Consider the following 25,475-nt stretch of genomic DNA (forward strand, 5'->3'; position numbering starts at 1 on the left):
GACCAGGATGGTCTCGATCTCTTGACCTCGTGATCCACCTGCCTCGGTCTCCCAAAGTGCTGGGATTACAGGCGTGAGCCACTGCGCCCAGCTGAAAAAAAATTTTTTTTAATTATACATAGCAGTGTGTACCTTTGGAAAAATTAGAACTCAACAAATGAGGCTAAGTTTGAGCCTTCCAGTTCTTTCCTTCTCTGCATACTCTTCAGAGGTAGGTAACTGGGGTCATGCTCTGGGAGCATGTCTTTCCAGGTCTTTTTCTTTGCTTTTGTAAATGCACCTGTTTCCATAGAAATGCTATAGTGTATGCAGAGGTGGTATCATGCTGGATTTGTTATTCTGCAGTTTTTTGCGTGAACTACCTTGGATGGCTCTCTAGTTGTTACAGCTTTTACCTTTTAACTATTACTCAGTATTTTTAATAAGGTAAGACTATGCTGATTTTGTTTATATTTCTCCTGGTATTAGGCCGGGCACGGTGGCTCATGCCTGTAATCCCAGCACTTTGGGAAGCCAAGGTGGGCGGATCACCTGAGATCAGGAGTTTGAGACCAGCCTGGCTAGCATGGTGAAACCCTGTTTCTACCAAAAATACAAAAATTAGCCAGCTATGATGGCAGGTACCTGTAATCCCAGTTACTCAGGAGGCTGAGGCAGGAGAGTCCCTTGAACCCAGGAAGTAGAGCTTGCAGTGAGCCAGGATCACCCCATTGCACTCCAGCCCAGGCAACAAGAGTGAAACTCCTTCTCAAAAATAAAAATAGATAAATAAATAAATATATTTCTCTAGTAACAGCCAGTTCTGATATTTCAATATTTTGCCTTTTTTATTCTTGTTGTTACAGTCTTATTAAATAATAAATTTTTTTTTAGATTTGAAGCAAATCTTGTGTATTATTTGTTCCAGCTTATCTGCTGCTTCGTAACTTGCTGCATCATAATTATGATTATTATTTTAAAAAGCTGTTACCTCTTTGAAGGAGGAGCCTAAAGGCTAAGTGACAATATCTCTTCTTCAGCTTGATGACTATCTAATGGTCTCATTTGATTATTTTATACTCTTAGCACACCACACAAATGAGTGACGAAGAAGAGGATGATGATGGCTGTGACCTTTTTGCTGACTCCGAGAAGGAGGAGGAGGAAGATATTGAGGACATTGAAGAAAATACTAGACCTGTAAGGAAGACGGTAGTTGTTATCACTTGGCAGGGTTTTAGCACAGATGACTTGTTTCTTTTATTGTCACTTATTTTGTACCACTCTTATTTTTGCGTATTTGTCATTTCATTTACACTTCGGAAAATAATGGCAAGCATCTCAAATTGCAAGTACCACTTTCCTGTCCAGATGTTATGATTTTATGAGTCAAATCATTTAGAATATGTGTGGTTCCAGAGTTTCAGGACCCTAGTGCTCCTGTCTCTCCCCCCATGCATCTTATTCTTATTTTCTTATTTAGATTTTTAAGTATTAAAGTGAAGTACTAAAAAAGTAAGAAAATAAAAGAACATCTCTCCTTGAAGGAACATTTTATGAGTCCTATTCCTTGGGTGAGCTGTATAGTGTACATATGTTTAAATTCATTTAATTACACTGTTTTTTCCTCAGTTGAATTTCTTTGCTCTCGTATACATAATGTTTTTAGGTGTCCAAAAGTGAAGTGTACTGGTTTGTTACAAAAAAGTGATTCTTTTGATTTCTCCTGCTGTAGAAAAGAAGCAGACCTACGTCATTTGCCGATGAGCTGGCTGCCCGCATCAAGGGTGACGCCGTGGGCCGAGTGGACGAGGAGCCAATAAGTGAGCCCCAGCCACATTGACGAGAAGTAGGGGAGGGGTAGTGCAGGGCCTTCTGCTGGTTTCACCGGAAGCAGATTTCCCTTTTTATTAGTTATTACAAAGGCAGAAGAGGCTTAAATTGTAGTGCTTATTCCTTTTTTGGTTAATGAACTCCTTTTGAGAACTGAACACTGTGGACCCACAAGCAAAATGTACGTGTACACATCTAGATAATACTTTACATATAATTTCAGGGGATTAATGGAAACTCCAGAGAACCATAGGCAACAGCCTAAGAATTCCTGGCTGAATATTTACTCCTGTATTTTGAACAAGTAAGAATATACTATATAATAGCACATTCTAGTTATATAACAGGGTAGAAAGCATAATAATTCTTTCAACAAATATGATTCTGATACACACATGAGCCGGTATGAAAGCAGAAGCCTTCTGCTTTACAAAGAGACTCTTGAGTGCCTACCATGGGTAGGGCAGGGGGTTCAGTGCTCTGGTGAAGCTGAGATGGAAGGCAGTTGTCTTGTTCTTAGCTATGAGTTATGAGGATGACAGACTTGTAGAGAAACAGGATATGTATACTGAGGGAGGACTTAGTACTATTAAAACTGTGACCTATGCTTTTCAAGCCTTATCCTCCGGGGAAGCAAAACTTCGGAAGACACTGAAAGAGAAGAAGGAAAGGAGAACTCCTTCAGACGGTGGGCCTTTTCCATCAATTCTAGTAATTTAGTAGCCTTTTGACTCAGGAATGTTGCTTACATAATTCATAAAGTACTGCTTTACATGCTGTTTTTCCTCTGACAAATGGGTCTGTCTCCATTTACTTTTTTTAGCCTCTGAAAGCATGTTTTGGGGTGCTGGGAGGAGATGGGGGTATGGAATAAAAATGCCTGTAAATATTTGATTTATTAGATTTTAGAGCAATCATGTCTTGTCTTTCTAGAATTTTCTAGAAGTACAGAAACTTAGGGATCTCTAGCATTTGTTTTCAATAAGGAATATATCAGGGCTTTTCATATTAAGCAGTCATGTCTGCTGCATTCCACTTGTCCCTGTGTCAGTCTGCAGATCCCTTTGTTTAGTCTACCCTTCCTTCCCCCAGATTATTGGAGAAATGGGTCTTGAATATGGCATCTGACCCTAATGCTTGCCTCAAAGTAAATCTAGATCAAGGATGCTGGCCTAGAGAATGAATGGTGTCTGCTGCAGGCATTGACAGATTTAAGAGTGGGGGCCCACAGGGCCTTTTGAGGGCATCAGTGGACTATGCCAGGGGTTTAGTGTGAAATTCATCAGACTGCCTCACACTTTGTTAAATGGGGTCAGATAAAATCCATGCCAGTTTGGAGATGTTGCAGATGCCAACCCAGGAATTTGGGTTCCAGACCCATCTTTAATGCTCCCTGCAAAACATTGCTTTCTGTTTGCTAGATGAAGAGGATAACTTATTTGCACCCCCTAAGCTGACTGATGAGGACTTCTCGCCATTTGGCTCTCGAGGCGGCCTGTTTAGTGGGGGCAAGGGGCTCTTTGATGATGAGGATGAGGAGGTGAGTCCATGGTACCCAGCGACACTCCCTGCAGCTATATTGGGTTCACAAGGAAGAAATATGCTTTGTTTCTTTAGTGGGGGAAAACAGCTTCTCAGTTGGAAGTTGTTTCTATTTTCATATTTTGGGACATTTTGAACTAAGAATCACAGAGTGAGAAATACCATATTCTTCTGTCCTTTGTTAGGTGAGGAGAAGATGTGCACTTGTTAATGTGAATAATTTACTAGGTGATTGTTTTTTCTCTTATCTGTTGTCTTTCATCTTTGTATTTAATTCCTGGACAGACCTCCCAAAGTGCTGGGATTACAGGTGTGAGTCACCACACCTGGCCTAAATTATTTTAGGGTCTGGTTTTGCCATAGTTAACACTTTGCAATTGATTTTCTGGGAGCATAGTAAATACGTAGTTTTAAATCTTACAGGTTACTTTTCCTTAGAAATCCTCAAATGCAGCTATACTTTCTCCTGTTTTTTTTTTTTTTTTTTTTTTTTTATCCTTTGTCATATACGTTATTACAACTAGAGTGACCTCTTCACGGAAGCCCCCCAGGATCGACAAGCTGAAGCCTCTGTTAAGGAGGGTAAGCTGGGGGCTGGTCAACTGTGTTTCAGTGTGCAGAGTTCCAAAACTGTCTTTCTCATTAGGAGATGGAACCCGAGGTTGTTCCCAAGTCTTGTTTCTGCATTGAGCAGGAAGCTGTTATTTTGACCTTGGTCCAGTTGAAAGTAATTCATCTTCGCTAATTCATGTCTTGGAAAAAACAGAATACCATCTGCAAACCCACATCACAGTCTTGCCTCTTTGTTAGGAGAACTCATCAAAAGTCAGACAAGAAAAGTACCGTAGAGCAGTGTTGAGAATGGTTTTCATTTAATGAAGTTTAATTTAAAGAAACATTTTTAACATTCTGCATATAAGTTGGAGACCAGTAATTCCCCAACCCAGTGTGCATTAAAATCATCTGTAAAGCTTTATATACACTTTCTTCCAGCAGACCTTAGTCTCATGTGTGTATGTGTACATATATATATATATATTATATATATTTTAGTAGAGACAGGAAGGTTTCACCATGTTGGACAGTTGGACAGGCTGGTCTTAAACTCCTGTCCTTAGGTGATTACCCACCTTGGCCTCCCAAAGTGCTGGGATTACAGGCATGAGCCACTGCACATGGCCCATCTGTGTAGTTTTTAAAAAGCACAAATATAAATATATTTCTTAACTTACAAATGTTACTCAATTAGGTTTGTGGTAATTCTCAGGACTTGGGAATTAGTGATTTTAAGCGCTGAGTCTCCTGGGCACATGCATCAGAGCTGGGCCTCATGGGCCACTCCTTGTGCTTGCTGTGCTGGCTGCTTACCTGGTTGCCCTCTGCTTTCTGCTGTCCATGGTTTGGCATAGATAACTTGCCTGGTTTCCCTCTTTGCTCTTATTGTATTTTTTTTTTTTTTTAGTTTTTGTATTTTTAGTAGAGACAGGGTTTCACCATGTTGGCCAGGATGTTTTTGATCTCTTGACCTCGTGATCCACCCGCCTCAGCCTCCCAAAGTGCTGGGATTATAGGCATGAGCCACTGCGCCCGGGCTGTCTTCTTTTTTCTTTCTACTGATGACTCACACATTTTTGCTGTTCTTTCTTACTTTTTCATTTTTATCCAACTGGAATGGGTAGAGCTGGAACTGTTTGGGGGAGCCCTGGTCCCTGCCTCCGCCAGTTGTGCTCACTACCTCCCTTGGCATTCCCCAGCCGACCCACTACTGTGGCTTGATCACAGTCAGCATGCTCTTCCATGGGAGTCATAGCTTGGGTTGTGTTAATTCCAAAAGAAAAAAGTCCTTTTTTTTTTTTTTTTAGGAAGGGGAGTGGGGGAGATTGAGGAGGAGTCAAAGAAAAAAAGTCCTGACATCAGTAGAGAAGAAAATGCTAATAAAGCATTTTAAAATGGCTTGTTTGGGAAAAATTAGTTTCAAAAGGTCTGGTACTAACTGCATGTATTACATTGCATATATTTCAGGAAGAAAATTGCAAGGAAAATAATTTTCGTTGTAAAATGGTTATCTCTTTCTATTTCTTTCTAGAGTCTTTATCATCCAAACCTGGAAAGAAAATCCCAGCAGGAGCTGTTTCTGTATTTTTAGGTAACATAACTTAAGGTTTGTTTTCTAAAAAGAACACAAATATGGTTTTTTCATTTTTAAAATTATCATTTTCTAAAGCCTGGCTGGAGACAAGGAAGCACCTGGGAGCTTCAAAGGGCTTTGAGCAGCTTATAGAAAGAGCTCATCTACTGATGTTAGCTCTTGTTCTCCTAGAGCTCAGTGGCCTTGGACTTTTTTGTGTTTGAGTGACCTGGTGATTCTGCATTGTGGGATGTTCTGTGGCAGTAATGGATGGAGGTTATTGGGCCTTGTTAATGCATTTTATGGATTAACTGAAATGAAAAATTCTTGGTGGGTAGTAATTTTTTCTGTAAAGTCAACAGGTTCACACTGGCTCACAGCTGTGGCTGTCTTGTCCTTCTGCCCACAGGAGACACAGATGTGTTTGGTGCTGCCTCCATTTCATCATTGAAGGAGCCCCAAAAGGCTGAGCAGCCCATTCCAAGAAAAAGCCCCTACCTTCCACCTCCCGCTGGCCTCTTTGATGATGATGATGATGATGATGACGACTTTTTCTCGGCACCCTGCAGCAAACCTTCCAAGACAGGTACCTGTTCCTGCCTCTGTTTCTGGGACTTCAGCCAGAAAAAAAAAAAAAAAGTTGCCTAAAAAGGTACATAAGCTCCCCTAGTTTGTATCTCTTATAATACCAGATCCCTTCTCCAGCATTCCTGTCATTGAGCTGTTGTGTCTGTACTTACATAGCTATGGTGCCTGGGAGGCCTCTTTTATGAACCAGTCTTTTCTGCTCTGGAAGCTAATTACTGTGATTATTTTCCTTATAGAAAGATGAAATCTTTTTCCCTATAATTTTTGTTCACAGTTTCTAGTTCTGACCTTTGGAATTATAAAGTTTTAATCATACTTTCTTCCAGCAGACCTTAGTCAATTACATGAGCGGCATGTTGTGTGCTGACCATTTAGTTCCCACCTTCTCTTCTGCCAAAAAGCTCAGGTGGCCATGGTCTTTCCTCCTGTGATGGGGTTTTCAGCCCCTTGGCTACTTTGACATTCTCCTTTCTTTTCCTCTTAAATGTAAGTCCTATGTTCCTGAAGTCATTCCTGTAAATCATTTGTTTTTTATGTGCAGATGAATCTCCCAGGGGCTTTTGTCAAAATGAAGATTCCAATTCAGTAGGTCTAGGGTGGGGCCTGAGATTGTGCATTTCCAGCAAGCTTTGTGGTCTGTGGACCACACTGGGAATAGCAAGACTTAGATTCATTGACTGCTTTTCCTGAAAAGAAAGGCAGATCCCTAAGGGGCACATAATTTTCAGGAACTTGAAAAAATAAAAAAGGTTGGAATAGGAATAGATAGAACCAGGATGCATTTAGAAGCAGGCTGTCTGGACTTACACTCCTTTTTCAGTGTTAGGTATAGAAAGTAAGGATGGAAGCAGAAGTGTGAAGGAAATTAATAGCCTAGTTAATCTAGAAAGAGTACAAAGGATGCAGAATGCACGCAGGTCTAGGTGAAGATGACAGTAAAGGAAGGAAGTAGTGCTTTTTGTTGCTCCACAGCGCTCTCACTTAGTGAGTATCTTTGAGAACTCATTTAGAATCACTAGTAAATTGATGCTGCTTTGTTTGACAACTCCTAGTCTCTGGGCATTCATGAGCCAGTGCCCTCATTTCAGCAACACATGCCTCACTCGGTATAGCAGTGCTTATGGTAGTGAAAGTTTGGAAATTACTCAGATTTATCAGTAGGGTGAGCTATGGCCCTTCCATTCAGTGGAATATTGTTTGACTGTTTAAAAAAAAGTAGGTTCTATGCATGTTGACTTGGAAAGATTTTATAGGTACATTAAATGGAAAACGTAAATGGTAAGACATATTATTCAAATTATCTTCTAATTTATAGTCTTATTTGTAAATAACTAAAGTTAATTAAATTAGTATATCCTTTGGGGGAATTAGAAGCATGTATGCGGAACTGTTCCCAATGTCCATTTTGTTTGAGTAGGCAGGTGGAGTTATGAGGGGATTTCAGTATTTGCTTTTATCTGCTTTCGTAGAGTTTGATTTTTTTTAAAAGCAGGAGCTAAGCCCTCACTTTTCAGATTCCTTAGGATTGACTTGGTGGTCCTCTTAAATAATCTTTCTTCCTCTAGATCTTTCTTCACCTTTTAAGCCAGTCCAAGCTGCTCTAAGCACAGGAGGCTGCTGCTTGGATAAGCATGTCAGCTGCATGGTTAAACTATCGGTTCTGTCTTTCAACTGAGCTGCTACTATGCTCTTTGAAAAATTCCAAGGGAAGAGTATAGTTTCACTTACTATAACAACATAACTTTTCTGTTTATTCTTTGGGAGGGAAGAATAATAAATCTAGAAATTTTGTGGTAGGATTTTTGACCTTAGTGTAATTTTATGCCTTGGTATTTTTTAAAGGCAAAGTCCAGTCCACTGCTGATATCTTTGATGAAGGAGATCTGTTCAAAGAAAAAGCTGAAGCATTGCCAGAAGCCACTGTGAGTCAGTCAGGCGAAAATAAAGCAAGAGCAGAAAAAAAGGTGAGCAGGAGGGAAGAGTGACTGCAGGAGCATTGATCTGGGGCATCTTAAGAATTCATCTGGAACCCAGAGGGAAGTATTGTTCCCTTTCATGTTCATATTAAAGAACTTCAGACAGAAAGTGGAAAGAAGATTGCAGTGAACACTCAAATAACTACCACCCAGATTGATCAGTTCTTAGGGTTATGGATGTAAACTTTGTTACGTATCTGTTTTTTCCTGAACTATTTGCATGTAAGTTATTTTAACTGTTTGCTGCATGGAACTGATTGCATGTAGTCATTGGGACATTCTACCCCTAAATATTTCATTAAGCCTCTCTTGAAAAGACTTCCTTATAACCACAATGCCATTATCAACAGCTGTGAGATGAACAGTAATTCTGTAGTAGACTCTTAATATCTAGTCTGTATTTGAATTGCTCCAGTTTGCCTCAAAATGTCTTTGTAAAATCTCCCCAACAATATAGTCCATATTCTAATTTCCTCTCTTGTCCCCAAAATGCTATTTATAGCAGCGGTCCCCAACCTTTTTGGCATTAGGGACATAAAGAAGAGCGCAACCAGCAACCTAGGTCACTTGCATGCACAATTCACAATAGGGTTTGCCCTCCTGTGAGAATCTAATGCTGTGGTTGATCTGACAGGAGGCAGAGTTCAGGTGGTAATGCTTGCTGCTCACCTCACCTCCTGCTGTGGGGCCGGGTTCTTAACAGGCCATGGACTGGTCTGCAGCCCGGGGTTGGGGACCCCTGCTTTATAGTATTTTTTGTGTGTTTTGATTTTTTTTTTTTAAAGAAACCCAGGATTCAGACAGTGTGTCTACATTGCATTTGGTCGTGCTGTCTCTTTGGTCTCTTTAATCTGGAGCAGCACCTCCCACATTTTTTTTTTTTTTTTTTTTTGTCCAGCTTGTTGTGTAGAATGTGTGACGTTGTGAATTTGCTTTATTATTTTCCTATGATTAAATTCAGGGTCAGCAGTTTTGGCAAGAATATAAGCAGGCAGGGTTGTGCACTTCCTGTTGTATCACCTCCCAAGACACATCAGGTTCACTGTCTGCCTCATTCTGACAAGTTTGTCACTTGGTTGTTAGGGTGCCTACCAGACTGCTTCATTGGAAAGGTACCCTGTTCTCTTTTGCCATTGATAAGTTGATCTCTAAAGTGATAGTTGGACACAGTATGAATATCTGTTCTCTCTCAGCCTTTTATACAGTGTTTTTAAAATCCATTGATGATCTCTTCCTAAAATCAGTTAACCTGTTAGTGGGCATAAACCACTGTTTTTTAAATTCTTTATTTCTTATTGGCATTCTTCTGAATAAAGAGTTTTCTCTTCCACTCCTTCCCCCATTTTTAATATTGCTTTGGGATCATGGATTCATTCTTCAGTGTATATGATAATCCATTACCATCATTCTTCCTCCTTTTTTTTTTTTTTTTTTTTGAGGCAGGGCCTTGCTCTGTTGCCCAGGCAGAAGTATAGCGGCATAATCATAGTTCACTGGAGCCTCAACCTACTGGGTTCAAGTGATTCTCCAGTCTCAGCCTCCCAAGTAGCTGGGACTACATGCACACACCACCACGCCCGGCTAATTTTTATATTTTTTGTAGAGATGGAGTTTGACCATGTTGGCCAGGCCATTATTCTTTTTGATGCTCAGATTGACCTGCGTTTGGCCAATCATTGTGTCCCCAGCAGTCTTTAAGCCCTTCTGGCTGCTTGACCTTTTGCTGCTGTTCTGCACGGCTCGTCCCTCCTTCTACAGTTCGTCTCATCATGCCACGTTCTGTCTGTGAATGCTGACTTTCTCTTGCCGACCACCTAAGGCCCAGCATTCAGAGCCTGACAGGCCCCTTGGGCAGCCTACCTTTCTACTCTGTCTCTCATTGCACATGTCCCATCTGTGCACTGATTGACCCAGGCAATGTGTCCTGCTCCCTGATCCACCAGATGTGTCCTCTGTTTGTCTCGCTGTTCTCTTAGCAGCTCCCTCGGTTTGGTGCCTATCATAGCAGAGACTCCTTGCATTTTCTAAATGGTTGATTGAGTAAACCCTCTTTTCTGGGTATCTTATTTGTTAATCCTTAATTTTTCTTTGTCTTTTTGTTTTCCCCATCAAAGATTACCTTACCTTCCAGCAAAAATCTCAAACCCTCATCAGAGACAAAGACTCAAAAAGGCTTATTTTCGGATGAGGAGGACTCTGAGGTACAGTATTCTTTTCCTTAGTTGTGAGTATTGGCCTATGGATATGACAGAGAAACTATTTCTGAATCAGATTTTTCTCAGTAGAGTTGTAAGACTTTTTGTGAAGTACTCTAGTTCTTTAAAAATCATCTCCTGAGGCCAGGCGCAGTGGCTTATGCCTGTAATCCTGGCACTTTGGGAGGCCAAGGCAGGTGGACACCTGAGGTCATGAGTTCGAGACCAGCCTGGTCAACATGATGAAACCCTGTCTCTACTAAAAATACAAAAATTAGCTGGGCGTGGTGGTGTGCGCATGTAATCCTAGCTACTGGGGAGGCTGAGACAGGAGATTCACTTGAGCCTGGGAGGCAGAGGTTGCAGTGAGCCGAGATGGCCCCACTGCACTCCAGCCTGGGCAACAGAGCAAGACTTCGTCTCAAAATAAATAAATAATCTTTTGAAAGCATAGGATCTTTAGAAAGCAATATGTTTACTTTTCACTTTTGGGTCGGACTTTACTTACTCTCCTGGGATGAAAGTACTCTCTCTCTCTAGGATGTCTAGACTTTAGACTGTTTATGGGCTCATGATGTGATGAGATGCTTGCACCAGAGTGGAGGTCACCATGCTACTTCCTTTATTGACATTCTCACTAACTAGAAAGTGGCTAAGTGCTATAGCAGATGGATTCTGGCATAGCCACCTGTCTGAGACTGAGACTGAGACTGCCAATAGGCTGTGGGACCCTGCTTCACTGGTTGCTTTGGTCCCCCCAGGCACCTTAGAACCAACTCTCCGAAGCTTCACTGCTTTTCCTGAGTCCCTCAGGCCTAGGTCCTCTTAGATCTAATTTTAAGTTAGCCTTTTAGGAGATCAGAGACCTGTATGAGAATGTAGTGGGAAGTAATAATCCCCTTTTACAGAAAAATATGTGGACATGGCAGAAACTTACCTGTATTTCAAGAAACTGTGGGCTGTAGGTTAGGCTCTCATGGTTGGACTTTGCAATCACAGTGAGGATGTACATGAAACCCTTTGGAAGTAGAGTGATTACCCTTGATGTGAAGACTATCTTTGAGGCTATTATTTCACTGAAGGGTAGTGTACAAAACGTGAATTAGCCAAAGTCCAGTTAAGTCACAACCCTGACCCCCGACATACAGCATGGTGGAGGCTGCAGTGTCTTATCCTCATGGATCCCACACCTGCACCTTGGGGTCTTTGCACTGACCCCTGCCATTATGAGTAATGCTGTTGTTCTAAGAATCCAGCTTCCTTCCTTACTCTTCGAGTTCTCTGTGAGGCCTCGCTGATGAAATACACACAATAGGAAGCGCTAGCACACACCATCCTGTGCTCCTGGTCCTCTCTTTTGTTTCACTGTTTACCACAGCACATGTTGCCAGGGACAGTGTATATTTACTTATTCGTTGTCTCTACTTCCACTAAAGTAAGTGCCACAAGGGCAGGACTTTTCATTCCTTGTTTGTATCCCTAATACCCTGTCTGTAAAATCAGTGCTTGGCATATGGTAAGCCATTTGTATTTGTCGACTAGACAAGAAAATCAAATGTGACCAATTTCAGTGACTTACAAGGTGTTCTGGTTATTTATTGCTGTGAAACAAATAATTCCAAAACTTAGTAGTTTACAACACCAGTATTTTTGTTACCTCACAGTTCTAGAGGTTGACTAGGCTTAGCTAGGTCATTGTCACTGACACATTGTCTTGTGTCTGAAGGTGGCTGGGCTGAGGTTCAGCTCACTCTGGTAACTGGGCACTGGGGCCCCTGGGATATCTCTCGCTAGGCCTGTGTGGCTTCTAGCCTGCAGTCAGAGAAGCTAGCCTCTTACATGCTGACTTGGGGCTGTAGGGGAGAGTCCTCAGAGAGAGCCAGGTGGAGGTCATGTTGCCTTCTGTGTTCCAGCCTTGGAAGTCAGCAGTGTTCCTTTTGTTCGATTTGTTGGTCAAGGTGGTCACAGAGGCCCATCCAGTTTCATGGGGAGGGGCCGTAGGCTCCCCTTCTTGATGGCGGGAGCGGAAATGAACTCGCAGACTTGTGTGAAAACCCCTACCAAAGGCTTTGCTCCATGTGTGTTGTCACAGAGTGAATTTTTTTTTTGGATATTGCTGGGATTCTTAGTCAAGAAGTAAAACCAAGGCAGTCTAGGAGATAAAGCTTTGGACCAGAAGGAATGCTTCCTGACTCCTCTGTATCTCAAGTGTGGAGCTGAAGCTTACCCTGTGAAGTCATTTTGGGGGAACCTATTTGAAGTAATGAAGGTGTCTTTTTTCCATTACCAAGAAAGGTATTAGTTAAGGGTCCAAAACTGTGATGTTGACATTTGTTTTTGTTCTTTGCTTTGATTTACTTTCATTTTCTTAAATCAGCAGAACCCTTTCTCTTGCCATTGTGTAATATGCGGGACGGGTACGGGATGCCTGGAGCTCCCCATGTGGCCTCTTCTATAAACCCATGGGACTCCAGGGAGCACAGGGGAAAACCACTGTGTGGAGGAGAGCTCATTTAGTGAACTCATTAGGTCTATATTTGAGGAATAGACATTGACTCCATAATTTTTAAAAAATTGTCCGAAGAAGTCTTAGAAAATATGTTCTTGTCCTGTTTAATGGCTTGGCTCTTGCGTATTGAAGTTTCTCTTCCCAAGGGAATAGATGTCCCATTTTATGTTTCTAATTCATGTAGCTCAATTTGCAGGTATTTCTTTGCAGGATAAGCTGATGTCTTATAAGATTTTGAAAATTTCTTTATTTTTTTATTTTTTTTATTTTTTGAGTTGGAGCTTCGCTCTTGTTGCCCAGACTGGAGTGCAATGGTGCGATATCCACTCACTGCAACCTCTGCCTCCCAGGTTCAAGTGATTCTCCTGCCTCAGCCTCCCAAGTAGCTGGGATTACAGGCACCCACCACCGTGCCCAGCTAATTTTGTATTTTTATTAAAGACTGGGTTTCATCATGTTGCCCAGGCTGGTCTCGAACTCCTGATCTCAGGTGATACATCCGCCCCAGCCTCCCAAAATGCTGGGATTATAGGCATGAGCCACCGTGCCTGGCTGAAAGTTTCTTTAGAATCTAGCAGGTCTTTTCCTGGTTTGCAACATCTTATGCTTATAGTTGAGCTAAGAGGAGTAGCAAACATTTTAAAATAAAAAATTAATTTATATTTATTTAAAATAATTCATAATCTTAGGAGAGAAGGGTGTTACTACATAAAATAGTTGTAGCTCCTTTCATTTGGGAATCTAGCCCCTGTTCCTTTATTGAACCTATCTAATCTCTGATTCTTTAGACAGTAACGGGAAGTCATTCTTATTTATTTATTTTTTTAGCGTACTGTAGGAAATTGATTAGAAAACTTCTTCCTGCCTTCTGTCATTCAGGTGGGAATACAGAAGCCTCTGGGCCCTGCAAGCCCACCAGATCCTGTGGCTTTCCTCCTCCTTACTGCCATTGCACATACCCTGGACAGAACCTGAGGCCTGTCCCTTTAAGGACTCGATCTGAGCCACCTTCCCTCTAAGAAAAGAAACCTAGGCACGTGGCAGCCGTCATGTCTGAGTCACTCATGTTTTATACTGAAACTGATAGTCCTATTAACGGGCAACTTTAATTTCAATCCAACAGGATTTGTTTTCTTCTCAAAGTGTGAGTAAGTTCAAAGGTGCATCTCTGCTGCCTAGCAAGCTCCCCGCGTCGGTTTCCTTGTTTGATGATGAAGATGAAGAGGTAAACATTGTTATTGCAACACTAGATAATTTAGATTAGTAGAAAACTGTTGCTGATGTAACTTTCTACGCAGAGGCTCATGCGCTAGCAAAACGTGATAGGGAAGCAGTCAGGCTACCTGAAGTTTATATAAAAAAAAATTTTTGTTTTCATTTCAGTGGCTCCTTCCTTTTATTTTCCTAGCTTTGCAATGGAGAAGACATTAGATTCTTGACACAGTTCTTTCTTTTTTTTTTTTAAGTTGGAATCTTGCTCTGTCACCCAGGCTGGAGTGCAGTGGCACGATCTCGCCTCATTGCAACCAGGTTCAAGCAGTTTTCCTGCCTCAACCTCCCGAGTAGCTGCGACTACAGGCGCACAACACCACGCCTGGATAATTTTTGTATTTTTAGTAGAGACAGGGTTTTACCATGTTTGCCAGGCTAGTCTTGAACTCCTGACCTCAGGTGATCCGCTTACCTCAGCCTCCCAAAGTGCTAGGATTATAGGCATAAGCCACCGTGCCTGGCCTCTTGACAAAGTTCTTATGGAGTGAAACCTACAGGTTTTATTTTTTGAAATCTGCCTTTGAGAAATACAGTTGACCCTTGAACAATGTGGGGGTTGTTTTGACTTCTGCATTGCAGTCAAAAATCAGTACATAATTTCCCACTCCCAAAAACTTACCTACTAATAATAGCTTACTGTTGACCAGAAGCCACATGGATAACATAAACAGTTGATTAACACATAAATAGTATCTATTTGTATATTTTTGTATTCATGATATATCTAGCTTTTTCTTAATTTTTTTGATATTTCTAGGCTATGTGGTTTGCCTGCCAAATTTTTCAAATTGTTGCAAATGTCCACAAAATTTTCAACATATTACTGGAAAAGCATTTGTGTATAAGTGGACCTGTGCAGCTCAAACTCATGTCATTCAGGGTCAGCTATACCTTAGTTTAGAGGATGGATCCATGTTACACCCAATGACCTACAAGAATGCCTTGGACCAAGTGGGGATGCAAAGGAGAAGGCAGCCAGGTCCTGACCATTGTCATTCTTTCCCATCCTGGATGGAGAGCACAAAGTGGGGAAGAGAAATAAGACAGAAGACAACCCAAACCTTAACCTTCTACAGTACTGGGCAGTGGTGAGCTCATAGGCTTTGCTACCAGACCCCTGGGTTCATATCCCAGCCCTACCACTTGCAAACCAGGGACCTGGAGCAAGTAACTTAACCTTCCTTAAGCTCATGTGGCTTAACAGTGAGTAGGGTCATTGTGGCAGCTGTAATTACTAGTGTAAAGCTCTTGCAGAGTGCCTGCACATAGTAAGTGCATGGTGAATGTGAGCTCTGTCATTATTATCCCCGTTGGACACCAGCTCATTATTCCCCTGGCCTGTCCTACTTTACCGTACTCTCCTTAAAGGCTCCCTTCATTCATCTTCACATTCCAGTCCTGTTCACCTGCTGTTCACCTGTTTTTCCATCCTAACTCAGACTCAGGCCCTCTGATGCTTTTGTTTCCCTTACCTGAATAAAATCACCTTAATAAATACAATTTTTGGGGAGTGCTTGACAACAGAAGAATTTATAAATACAATTAAACTTAGTACACCAGCAATTTTATTTAGTAAACTGTGTCTTCACTCTGTATAATCTCCTTGAAGTTAATGAGAAACGCAAGTCACGCCTTCCCTCCATCCCAGGTGTCTTTCTTAGCTGTAAAGAAGTGGACACAGTCCCCCAGTTTTCTCCTTTGAGCCAGTGTTCTGGTTTCTCATTCGTGGAGTGTGAGTTGCTGGCTGCTGCAGGGACTCCCATGCCCATTGCAGGCTGTAACCCCCTGAAATGAGCAGAGAGAGACTTGCCCACAGGGCGACTAGATGGGGCCCAGTTTCTTCTTGTACATCATGACCTTGTTTGCGTGTTGTCCTCCTGCTTCTTCCCAGCTACTCTGCCTTCGAATTCTATGGTAATCTCTTTCTCTTCTATGGATGCAGTGAGAAAAGGCTTTAGTGTGGGATTTACTAGCATTTTGTAGGTTTTCCCCGCCAGAGGTATTATTTATATACCTGAGTGGAGACTTACTCCCTAACAGTTTAATGTAGGAGGACATCCTGTATTTTCTGTTTATGAATTTGTCTTACCTTTCTGCAATTTGCTTTTCTAGGATAATCTTTTTGGGAGTACAGCTACTAAGAAGCAGACATTGTCTCTACAAACTGAGAGACAAGAAAAAGCAAAACCCTCCGAGCTCTCCAAGAAGAAAGCATCTGCCCTGTTGTTCAGCAGTGATGAGGAGGTGAGCTGAGGTTTCTCCTAAAGAAGAGGGGATTATTTGATGGGATTTAAGAGTTAAAGTCATCCCAAGTATTTTCTTTTCCTACCTGTTTTATATCTAGTGACGTTCAGTCACCAAAGATGATGTTCACAAGATTGTCTTTTCTAAAGAAAGACATTTAGTGTAATATATTAATTTAAAGATTAATCTCTTCAAAATGGTTGGTAATAAGTGTGGCTCCCACATGATAGTGTATGCTCATTCAAATGAGTTAGGCTGGCTAGGGGAGAAATGATTTCTCACCCATCGCTTAGGTTCATGGACAAGTCCCCTATAACAAATGACAGATTAACCACAGAAAAGTGTACAAGTTTATTTAAGGTAAGTTTTATCTGACCCAGGATCCTTCAGAAATGAAGATGCAGAGAAACAGGAATTCCTGTGTCTATTTTATGCTGTCTGATGAAGAAGTGACGGTTGTGGAGAAGCACGATTAGATGAAAGGGGTGTAACCTGATGGGAATAAGCTAGGGGAGCTCAGCAGCACCTGCATGGTCAGATCATTCTCTGCATCTTTGCAAATAAGGAGGCTCCTTTCCTCTGGGAATAGGGAGAATTGGAATGAAGGTCTTACGACCTACTCCAGAGAGGATTAGAAGATTCATCTATGGTCTGCGTCAGAGGAGAAGGGCCAGGGAAAGGTCAGAGAGACCTTTCTGCTTCTGTTTTCTCAAGTGCCAAGGGGTCATATTTTGAGGTAGCATGTCTTGTACCCCAATAGCCATATATAATAGTATCTTGTTAAATAACTACTGTGGCCGGGCGCGGTGGCTCACGCCTGTAATCCCAACACTTTGGGAGGCCGAGGCGGGTGGATCACGAGGTCAAGAGATCGAGACCATCCTGGTCAACATGGTGAAACCCCGTCTCTACTGAAAATACAAAAAAAATTAGCTGGGCATGGTGGCACGTGCCTGTAGTCCCGGCTACTCGGGAGGCTGAGGCAGGAGAATTGCCTGAACCCAGGAGGCGGAGGTTGCGGTGAGCCGATACCGCGCCATTGCACTCCAGCCTGGGCAACAAGAGCGAAACTCCGTCTCGAAAAGAAAAAAAAAAAATAACTACTGTGTTTCATTAATTTAGAACTATAGTTAGACATGGTAGGAGTAACTTATGCAGGTTAAACTTTTTTTTTTTAAGGAGTCTTAATATTTTGTGATCTGGATAGATATTACCAAAGTCAGTTGTGAATATGGTTTAGCTGCTCACTCAATCAGATTTAGTAGCAGGGAATCAGATTTAGCTGTGCAGAAAAAGACTTTAATGATATTAAAAATCCTGAACATTAAAAATCTTCCTGTGTTATAATAATTCCTCTTTATTTTAATATCGTATGCAGATTATGAGGAGGTGAAGTGGACAGATAAGTCATAGATATGTTCATGTTCTTATTGAAAGTAAATTAAGAATTCCAAAGCAGATTGCAAAGAAAAAGTATTAAAAGCCTATGCAACACACATGTAAACAAGACACAAAGAAAAACTGCTAGTGATCCGTTTACCACAAAAGTCTGAATCTGGCCTTTAGAAAGCATTTAAGGAAATCACACCCAGCTATGCTCACACCTCCAAATCAAGGAACTCCCAAGCATATATAATTTGCTTTTTCTACTCAAATGTATGAGTTTATGATGGATTACTAGTTTTTTCTTTTAAACATTGTTAGTAGTTGTTCCCCATGTAGTAATAGCCAGACATCAGCAGAGTTGCTCCTAGTATTATAGTGGTTCAGGGAAAATAAAAACATTAGCCAAAGCTGGTAGCAAAAAGACATGCAGAGGAAGGATAACCAAGGTTCTAGAACGGGCGTCCAATCTTTTGGCTTCCAAGGGCCACACTGAAAGAAAAAGAATTCTTTGGTCACTCATAAAATACGCTAACACTAACAATAGCTGATGAGCTAAAAAAGGGGGTCCATACATAAATCCCGTAATGTTTTAAGAAAGTTTACAAATTTGTTTTGGGCCATATTCAAAGCCGTCCTGGGCTGCATGTGGCCTGTGGGCCACGGGTTGGACAAGCTTGTCCTAAAACAAAGACTCTCAACTGATTGCTCACTGGGATCCATGGGGAACTTTAAAGAGTGCTGTCGAGCTGGGCGAGGTGGCTCACACCTGTAATCCCAGCACTGTGGGAGGCCGAGATGAGCGGATTACCAGAGGTTAGGAGTTTGAGACCAGCCTGGCCAACATGACAAAACCTTGTCTCTACTAAAAATACAAAAATTATCCCATCGTGGTGGTGCATGCGTGTAATTCCAGCTACTCAGGAGGCTGAGGCAGGAGAATCACTTGAACCTGGAAAGCGGAGGTTGTGGTAAGCAGAGATTGCACTACTGCACTCCAACCTGGGCAACAGAGCGGGACTCCGTCTCAAAAAAAATTAAAAAAAAAAAGACCCAAAGAGTGCTGACAGTAGATCCCAGCTCCAGAGACTCTGAATTAGTTGGTTTGGGATACAGCCTTGTCATTGGAGTTTTGTGACACTCTAGTGGATTCCATCATTTAGTCACTGCTAAACATTGAGGACCACTTCTCAAACCTTAATGTTTAAGAAGTCACCTGGGCATCCTGTGAAATGCAGATTCTGATTCAGAAAGTAGGGGTAGGGCCTGAAATTCTGAATACTTTGCTGCTGGCTTGTTGACCTCACTTTGATTTCCAAGACTCTAGACTCCAGAGATCAGGAGCACTTATGCAAGTGCTTTGGAATTCTTTGATTTGAAGGGGTGTGAGCATAGTCGAGTGGAATTTCCTTAAATGCTTTCTAAAGGCCACATTCAGGCTTTTGTGGTAAAAGGATTACTAGCAGTTTTTCATTGTATCTTGTTTACATGTGTGTTGCGTGAGCTTTTCACACTTTTTTTTTTTTTCAATCTACTTTAGGATTTTTTTAATTAAAATATCATTCTTCTCTGGAGTTGGAAGTTCTTGAGTTCTTGATATTTTTACATTCCTCTTACTTCTTAACACCTCTATAATTAGTGTTGATCCCCTGAAATAGACAAGTTGCTTATCCTAAAACAGTGCAGAACCATAGTGGGAAGAGACACCGTGGCAGGTGTTGAAGGAGGAAATCATGAGAAGTTCTGTGAGGTCAGAGAACCCAGCTGTCTAGAGTTGAGTTCAAAAGAAAGTCTTAGCATGAGCTTTCTTCAAGACTGATGAACTAAGTTTAATACTTAGTTTAAATACAACTTAGTTTAACAAATATAAGTTTTATTTTACTCCCCATGTTTTATAATATAAATTGCCATTGGACTTTCATATATATTTTATGTTTTAAGGACCAGTGGAATATTCCTGCTTCACAGACCCACTCGGCATCTGACAGCAGGTCAAAAGGAGAATGCAAGGATTCTGGGACCCTCCAGGGCCAGGAGGCCAAAGCTGTGAAAAAGACCAGTCTCTTTGAGGAAGATGATGAAGATGATCTGTTTGCCATTGCTAAGGACAGGTGAGATAGGGTGAGATAGTCATTGTAAGGAATCCCTCACTTCTTGTCTGTGGTAACAAGAAAAGGAATTTGATGTGCAAGCCAGTTCCTCGGATGGTTGCTAATCATGGATCACATAGTCTTTGTGCCAGTGAGAATGTCTTTGCTTTTCACTCGCACGATCTTTTCTCTCAGTACCCAGAAATATTTGTCTTCATGGATCTTATTTGATTTCTACCCCCATTATTATTTTTTTTTAATCTTAAAATATTCTTTTTTGGCCAGGCATAGTGGCTTACACCTGTAATACCAGCACTTTGGGAAGCTGAGGTGGGCAGATTACCAGGTCAGGAGACTGAGACCATGCTGGCTAACATGGTGAAATCCTGTCTCTACTAAAAATACAACAAAATGAGCTGGATGTGGTATCACGTGCCTATAGCCCCAGCTACTTGGGAGGCTGAGGCAGGAGAATCGCTTGAACCAGGGAGGTGGAGCTTGCAGTGAGCTGAGATCATGCCACTGCACTCCAGCCTGAAAGACGGAGTGAGACTCCATCTCAAAAGAAAATTACTATTTTTCTTTGTTTGTCAGGGGTTTGAGTATAGTTTGGTATCTTTCGTTTGTGATTTTTCTCTGGGCTACTCTAAAGAATGTCAAGTTTGGTCAGAGTTATTTAAAAATTTGTCATTTGGATAGAAATCTGCTCAGCATTGAACATATCCTATTAGGAGGAAGTTCCCTGCAGAGCTGTGCAATATCCCACCAGGGGTTGATAACTCGTAGCTGTGCCTCTCCACATTAATGCTAGAACTGAAGCTGGCAGGATATTCAGGGTAAGCATGGGCTGTGGTTGATGTAACATGCTGCCAGATTAGCTTATGGGTTCAGAATAACTTCCCTGAAAATAGTTTTTCTCCTTTTGAGAGCCTTACATGATTACTTTGAAATTCAACTAAATGTTATTAACAGAAAGAAGTAACTGATTGGACATGTAAACCCTATGCTTTGGTGTGGTTAAGCATCATTTGATAGATTCAGAAGTACTTCAGGTTTCTGTCTCCAAATACTGGGATCTTGTTAGACGTCACCATTTCTACATTAGGCTTCTGTAATTTGACACTTGGATGCATTTTTGGCCTCTGATTTAGAATATAGGCTCTGGAAACTTGATATTAAATTCTGATTTTATATTCCTGTCTGAATAACCTTGGGCAAGTTACCTAACTTCCCTGTGCCTCAATTTTCTCATTTGTTAAACAAAAGTAAAAACAGTACTTCTCTCATCAGATTTTTGGGATGGCGAGATGGAATCTAAATGTGAAATGCCTAGCACAATAGCTGGCACATTCTGAGCACTCAGGTGTTACCAGTTAGCATCGTGAGTTCAAGGAAATAGTACATTCCTTTATTTTTGTTGCTCTCTCCTGGGACGTTCTTCTTCCTATCTTGCCTGGCCACCTTCTTTCAAAACTCAGTGTAAGGCTTGTCTCTTAAGAAGCCTTCCCTAACTTTACACAGATGAGAAAGAGAAGAAATAGGGAGCCCAGGGCGGACGTGGCCACACCTTCATGCCCCCATCCCCCAGCTGAGCATTTTCTACACTGTATAGAGGTTAGCTTGTTTCCATGGGCGCCTCCTACCCCCACCCCACATAAGGTCATAAATCTGGCAGTCTGAATCGTATCTTGTTTGTGGGTCCAGGTTCCAGCCACACACCAAACCTGGCTTTCAGGAATGCTTTCTCTGCTCCAGATACATCTTACCTCCTATTGTTTCTGAAGTTGTCTGTCAAGTTTTGTGTATGGAAAATAATTCATACCTTTCATCAGATCTCAAAAGAAGCTTTATACACACAATAAGAAGTTTAGGTGAGGATGTGGCGGAATTAGAACCCTCATACTCATACACTGCTGGTGGAATGTAAAATGGCATAATCACTTTGGAAAGCAGTTTGGCATTTCCTCAAGATGTTAAACATAGAGTCACCATATGACACAACAGTTTCATTCCTATGTATATTCATAAGAGAAATGAAATCAGTTGTTCATATAAAAGCTTATACGTGAGTGTTTATTGAAGCATTAGTCATATCAGGCAAAAGTGTAAACAACCCAAATGTCCATTAGCTGATGACTGGATAAACAAAAGGTATAACCATATGATGGACTATTTTTCAGCAATAAAAAAGATAAAGTAGTGATGCACCCTAGAACATGAATGAACCTAGAAAATTTTATGTTACTTAAAAGAAGCCGGTCCCAGAAAACCACATACTGTATTGTTCCATTTATATGAAATGTACAGAATAGATAAACCATAGAGACATAAAGTAGGTAAGTGGTTGCCAGAGGCTATGGGGCAGGGGAAATGGAGAGTGATTGCTCATGGGCATGGCATTTCTTTTTGGGGTCTTGACAATGTTGTGCATGTAGGTTGTAATGATAGTTGCACAACTCCATGAGTATATTTTAAAAAACCCCTGAAGTGTGTACTTTAAAAGGGTGAATTTGGCCAGGTGCGATGGCTCATGGCTGTAATCCTGATTGGGAGGCCAAGTGGAAGAAGGATCTCTTGAGGCCAGGTGTTTAAGACCAGCCTGGGCAACATAGAGAGACATCACCTCTCCAAAAAAGTAAAAAAAATTAGCCAGGCATGGTGGTGTGTGCCTGTCGTCGTAACTACTTAAGAAGCTAAGGCAGGAGGATCACATGAGCTCAGGAATTTGAGGCTGCAGTGAGCTATGATTGTGCTGCTGCTCTCCAGCCTGGGCAACAGAGCAAGACCCCATCTTAAAAAATAAAATAAATATTAAAAATAAAATAAATGAAGTGTGAATTTTATGGTATGTAAATTATGTCTCAATAAAGCTACTAAGAAAAAGAAATAGAAGCCAGGCCACAGGTTCATTTCTCAGAGTTGGTCCCAGCCTCTGTGGCCTCTCTTGGCAGCCACCTTCCTGACCACTCTGGAAATAGGTGTGTCCACTCTCGTTCTTTTTGTGCTATAGGAAGTGAGAGAAAATCCTCTGCTTGTGAAGGCTCAGGCATCGTGTGCCTTGCAGAGGTAACAGCTGGTGCCCCTGCACTGGATAGTTACAGGAAAGGGGCAGTCTGAGGTGTAAGGGATAGAGGCTGGTGATTTGCTGGAGAAAGAGTTCATCTGTTTCAAAGGTCTTTCCTGTTTGCTTTCAACTGTGTAAGGTCAGCTGATGGCTTGGGTGTTTGGGTAGTAGGTGGGTTCCTGTAGGTGCAGTCTAGAAGGAATATCATTGTTATGTTTTTTGTTTTTTTCATCACACTTTTCCTTAATTTGGCCTTTTATTTGTTTATATAGCCAAAAGAAGACCCAGAGAGTGTCACTCCTCTTTGAAGACGATGCTGATAGCGGAGGCTCTCTGTTTGGCTCTCCTCCCACATCTGTTCCTCCTGCAACAACGGTATTTTTCATTGCTTAGTCTCAGAAAATGTCCTTGAGATTATACTACATCAATAGTGGTACTTCCCCAAATCAGCTCTTCATACCTAACCTTGGAGGCTGTCTTATGGAATAATTTATTTGCCTAGCTTCAAAAAGACATCTTCTGATTAATAGTATTCTACAGAAGAAGCACACGTGCAAAGCCATCATTCAGTGTCAGGTGTAGGAACAAGAAACTGGGTCTCAGAAGAGACTTGGCCCCATTGGCATGGAATTCTGCTAATATTAGACTAGGCCGGTTAAGGCAAAGTCATTCCTTTTATGAGTGTATGTCAAATACTAACACTTTGGTCCTGGTTTATATTAGCCAGTCAGTAAAAAGGAAGGAAATTCTCACATGTGCTACAAAATGCGTGAACTTTGAGGCCATTATACTCCATCAGTGGAGAAATGGTTGCACAGGTCCTAGTATAATTAGACTATGGAATACTATATAGTGGTGGAAAAAACCCAATGTGGAGCTTATAGGATGGAAAACATACTGCAGGCCAAAAAAGAAAAAAAAAAAAGACATGAATGCCTAGAAACAGGCCTGAAAGGATTGACAGCACATTGTTACCAGTGATTATGTCCAGGGAAAGGCATGGAATGGGGGACTTCATACTCCCAATGCATTTTTAAAGCCTTTTTAAAGAAGGCACTTGTACATTACTGTGGAATTAAAAATAAACTCCAAACAAAAAATATCTAGGAGGTATGGAAAAAGACTCTTCCTGTTAAATGGGGTTACACAGCTTATACCGGAAGCTCTGAGCCCTGGGCAAGCTGCCCACCCTGGCCCTAGGCTCCCTGCTGCTCATTCTGGGGGCTCCTGGGTCTTTGCTTGGGTCCTCTGTACTTACATCTCCCGCTTAGAGGACATCTAGTGGCTGTACAGTTAAAGGAGTCAGGAGATCTGATTGGTTTTTCTTTGTAAATTATAACCTATGCTGGAGGGATAAATGAGCCATAAATTTTGCAGGCTCTGGAGCTGTAAAACTTCTTTCAACCTATGGTAATTTTGATTGTTAAATAAAACAAGAGGTCAAGACACACAAGTTAAGTAGCTGAATAGTCTGCACATTTTTGATTATTTGTGAAATATAATAATCTTTAGACAACAGTAAATAAAAGATATTTTTTGTTTAGAGATATTTTAGTGTAAATTAAATCTGACTCAGTTATAAGCCTATGTTGACCAAAAGATTAAACAAGAGGCAGGAGAACTTAAAGAAATGTAATGTGAGTTTTGTTCTGAGGCAAGCTTGTGAACTGCTAGCCTAAGAATGAGATCTGCACAAACTGAGAACGTGTCCCGGAGTGGGCCACACGAGACACAGCATGTATACATTTCTGTTACGTAGAAAATGGAAGAAGGGGGCAGTGAAACAAAGGTGACATCCTCAACAGTCCTGATTGGTGCTCAGTGACACTGTATATAAGATAAAGTAAATATGTGGTTAACATATCTTACTCGTTAGCCTTTTACCCTAATGAGTACGTAGGGGGACTCAGGGTCAGGAGAGGGATGGTTGATTCTGTGCTGCCTTTGTGTTTCATCCTATAGGCAGGTTGTAATCGGTACATGTCAGTGAGGTATTTGACAGGCTCTGGCCTTGCAGGTGAGGTTCAGCTTTCATTCATAGGTCCAGTTTCTATTATCCATATGGCCAAGATGCAGCCATTTTAGACCATTACATTTTTTTTTTCTTCATACTTTCCTTATTTTCTGATACCTGTCAAGAAAGTAAATTTGGCCAGGTGTGGTGGCTCACACCTGTAATCCCAACACTTTGGGAGGCTGAGGCAGATGGATCACCTGAGGTCAGGAGTGTGAGATCAGGCTGGCCAACATAGTGAAACCCCATCTCTACTAAAAATACAAAAATTAGCTGGGCGTAGTGATACATTCCTGTAATCCCAGCTACCAGGGGGTCTGAGGCAGCAGAATTGCTTGAACCTGGGAGATGGAGGTTGCAATGAGCCGAGATTGTGCCACTGCACTCCAGCCTGGGGAACAGAGCAAGACTCCGTCTCAAAAAAAAGAAAAACAGAAAATAAACTTCATGACAAGGTTGAGGAGTTAGCTTGTTTTCAAGAAAATTAAAACTAGTATTTTGGGTAGCATTTTCTGTGGTTTAGGACCTTAGTTATATATGAAGGAAGAATATGATTTGCCGTACTTAAGTCTCTTTTTATTTCCCTTATCAACTAGTTATATTGAATTTTTATGTAGTTTTCAGTGAGTCCAGCGTTTTCCACAAAAGCCTTTTCCTT

At 41.4% G+C, this 25,475-nt stretch overlaps 1 protein-coding gene across 12 annotated transcripts in view; it reads left to right on the forward strand.

Annotated features, from left to right (window-relative positions):
• Window positions 1-25,475, forward strand: part of WASHC2C (WASH complex subunit 2C) — a 69,376-nt gene that overhangs the window by 26,240 nt on the left and 17,661 nt on the right. For 7 of the 12 annotated variants that reach the window (XM_032271631.1, XM_032271626.1, XM_032271635.1 and 4 more), the window contains exons 9-21: window positions 1,066-1,179; window positions 1,715-1,802; window positions 2,429-2,500; window positions 3,234-3,352; window positions 3,879-3,936; window positions 5,441-5,500; window positions 5,892-6,068; window positions 7,913-8,034; window positions 10,161-10,247; window positions 13,874-13,975; window positions 16,135-16,266; window positions 19,591-19,760; window positions 23,076-23,178. In XM_032271631.1, the coding sequence (XP_032127522.1) occupies window positions 1,066-1,179; window positions 1,715-1,802; window positions 2,429-2,500; window positions 3,234-3,352; window positions 3,879-3,936; window positions 5,441-5,500; window positions 5,892-6,068; window positions 7,913-8,034; window positions 10,161-10,247; window positions 13,874-13,975; window positions 16,135-16,266; window positions 19,591-19,760; window positions 23,076-23,178 (1,404 nt within the window). Of the gene's footprint in view, window positions 1-1,065; window positions 1,180-1,714; window positions 1,803-2,428; window positions 2,501-3,233; window positions 3,353-3,878; window positions 3,937-5,440; window positions 5,501-5,891; window positions 6,069-7,912; window positions 8,035-10,160; window positions 10,248-13,873; window positions 13,976-16,134; window positions 16,267-19,590; window positions 19,761-23,075; window positions 23,179-25,475 lie in introns of those variants that run through there. The other 5 variants (XM_032271630.1, XM_032271629.1, XM_032271628.1 and 2 more) reach the window with 5 other exon arrangements.

Source organism: Sapajus apella, unplaced genomic scaffold, assembly GCF_009761245.1.
Source record: "Sapajus apella isolate SASKATOON/1434 unplaced genomic scaffold, GSC_monkey_1.0 scaffold243, whole genome shotgun sequence".
Lineage (NCBI taxonomy): Eukaryota > Metazoa > Chordata > Mammalia > Primates > Cebidae > Sapajus > Sapajus apella.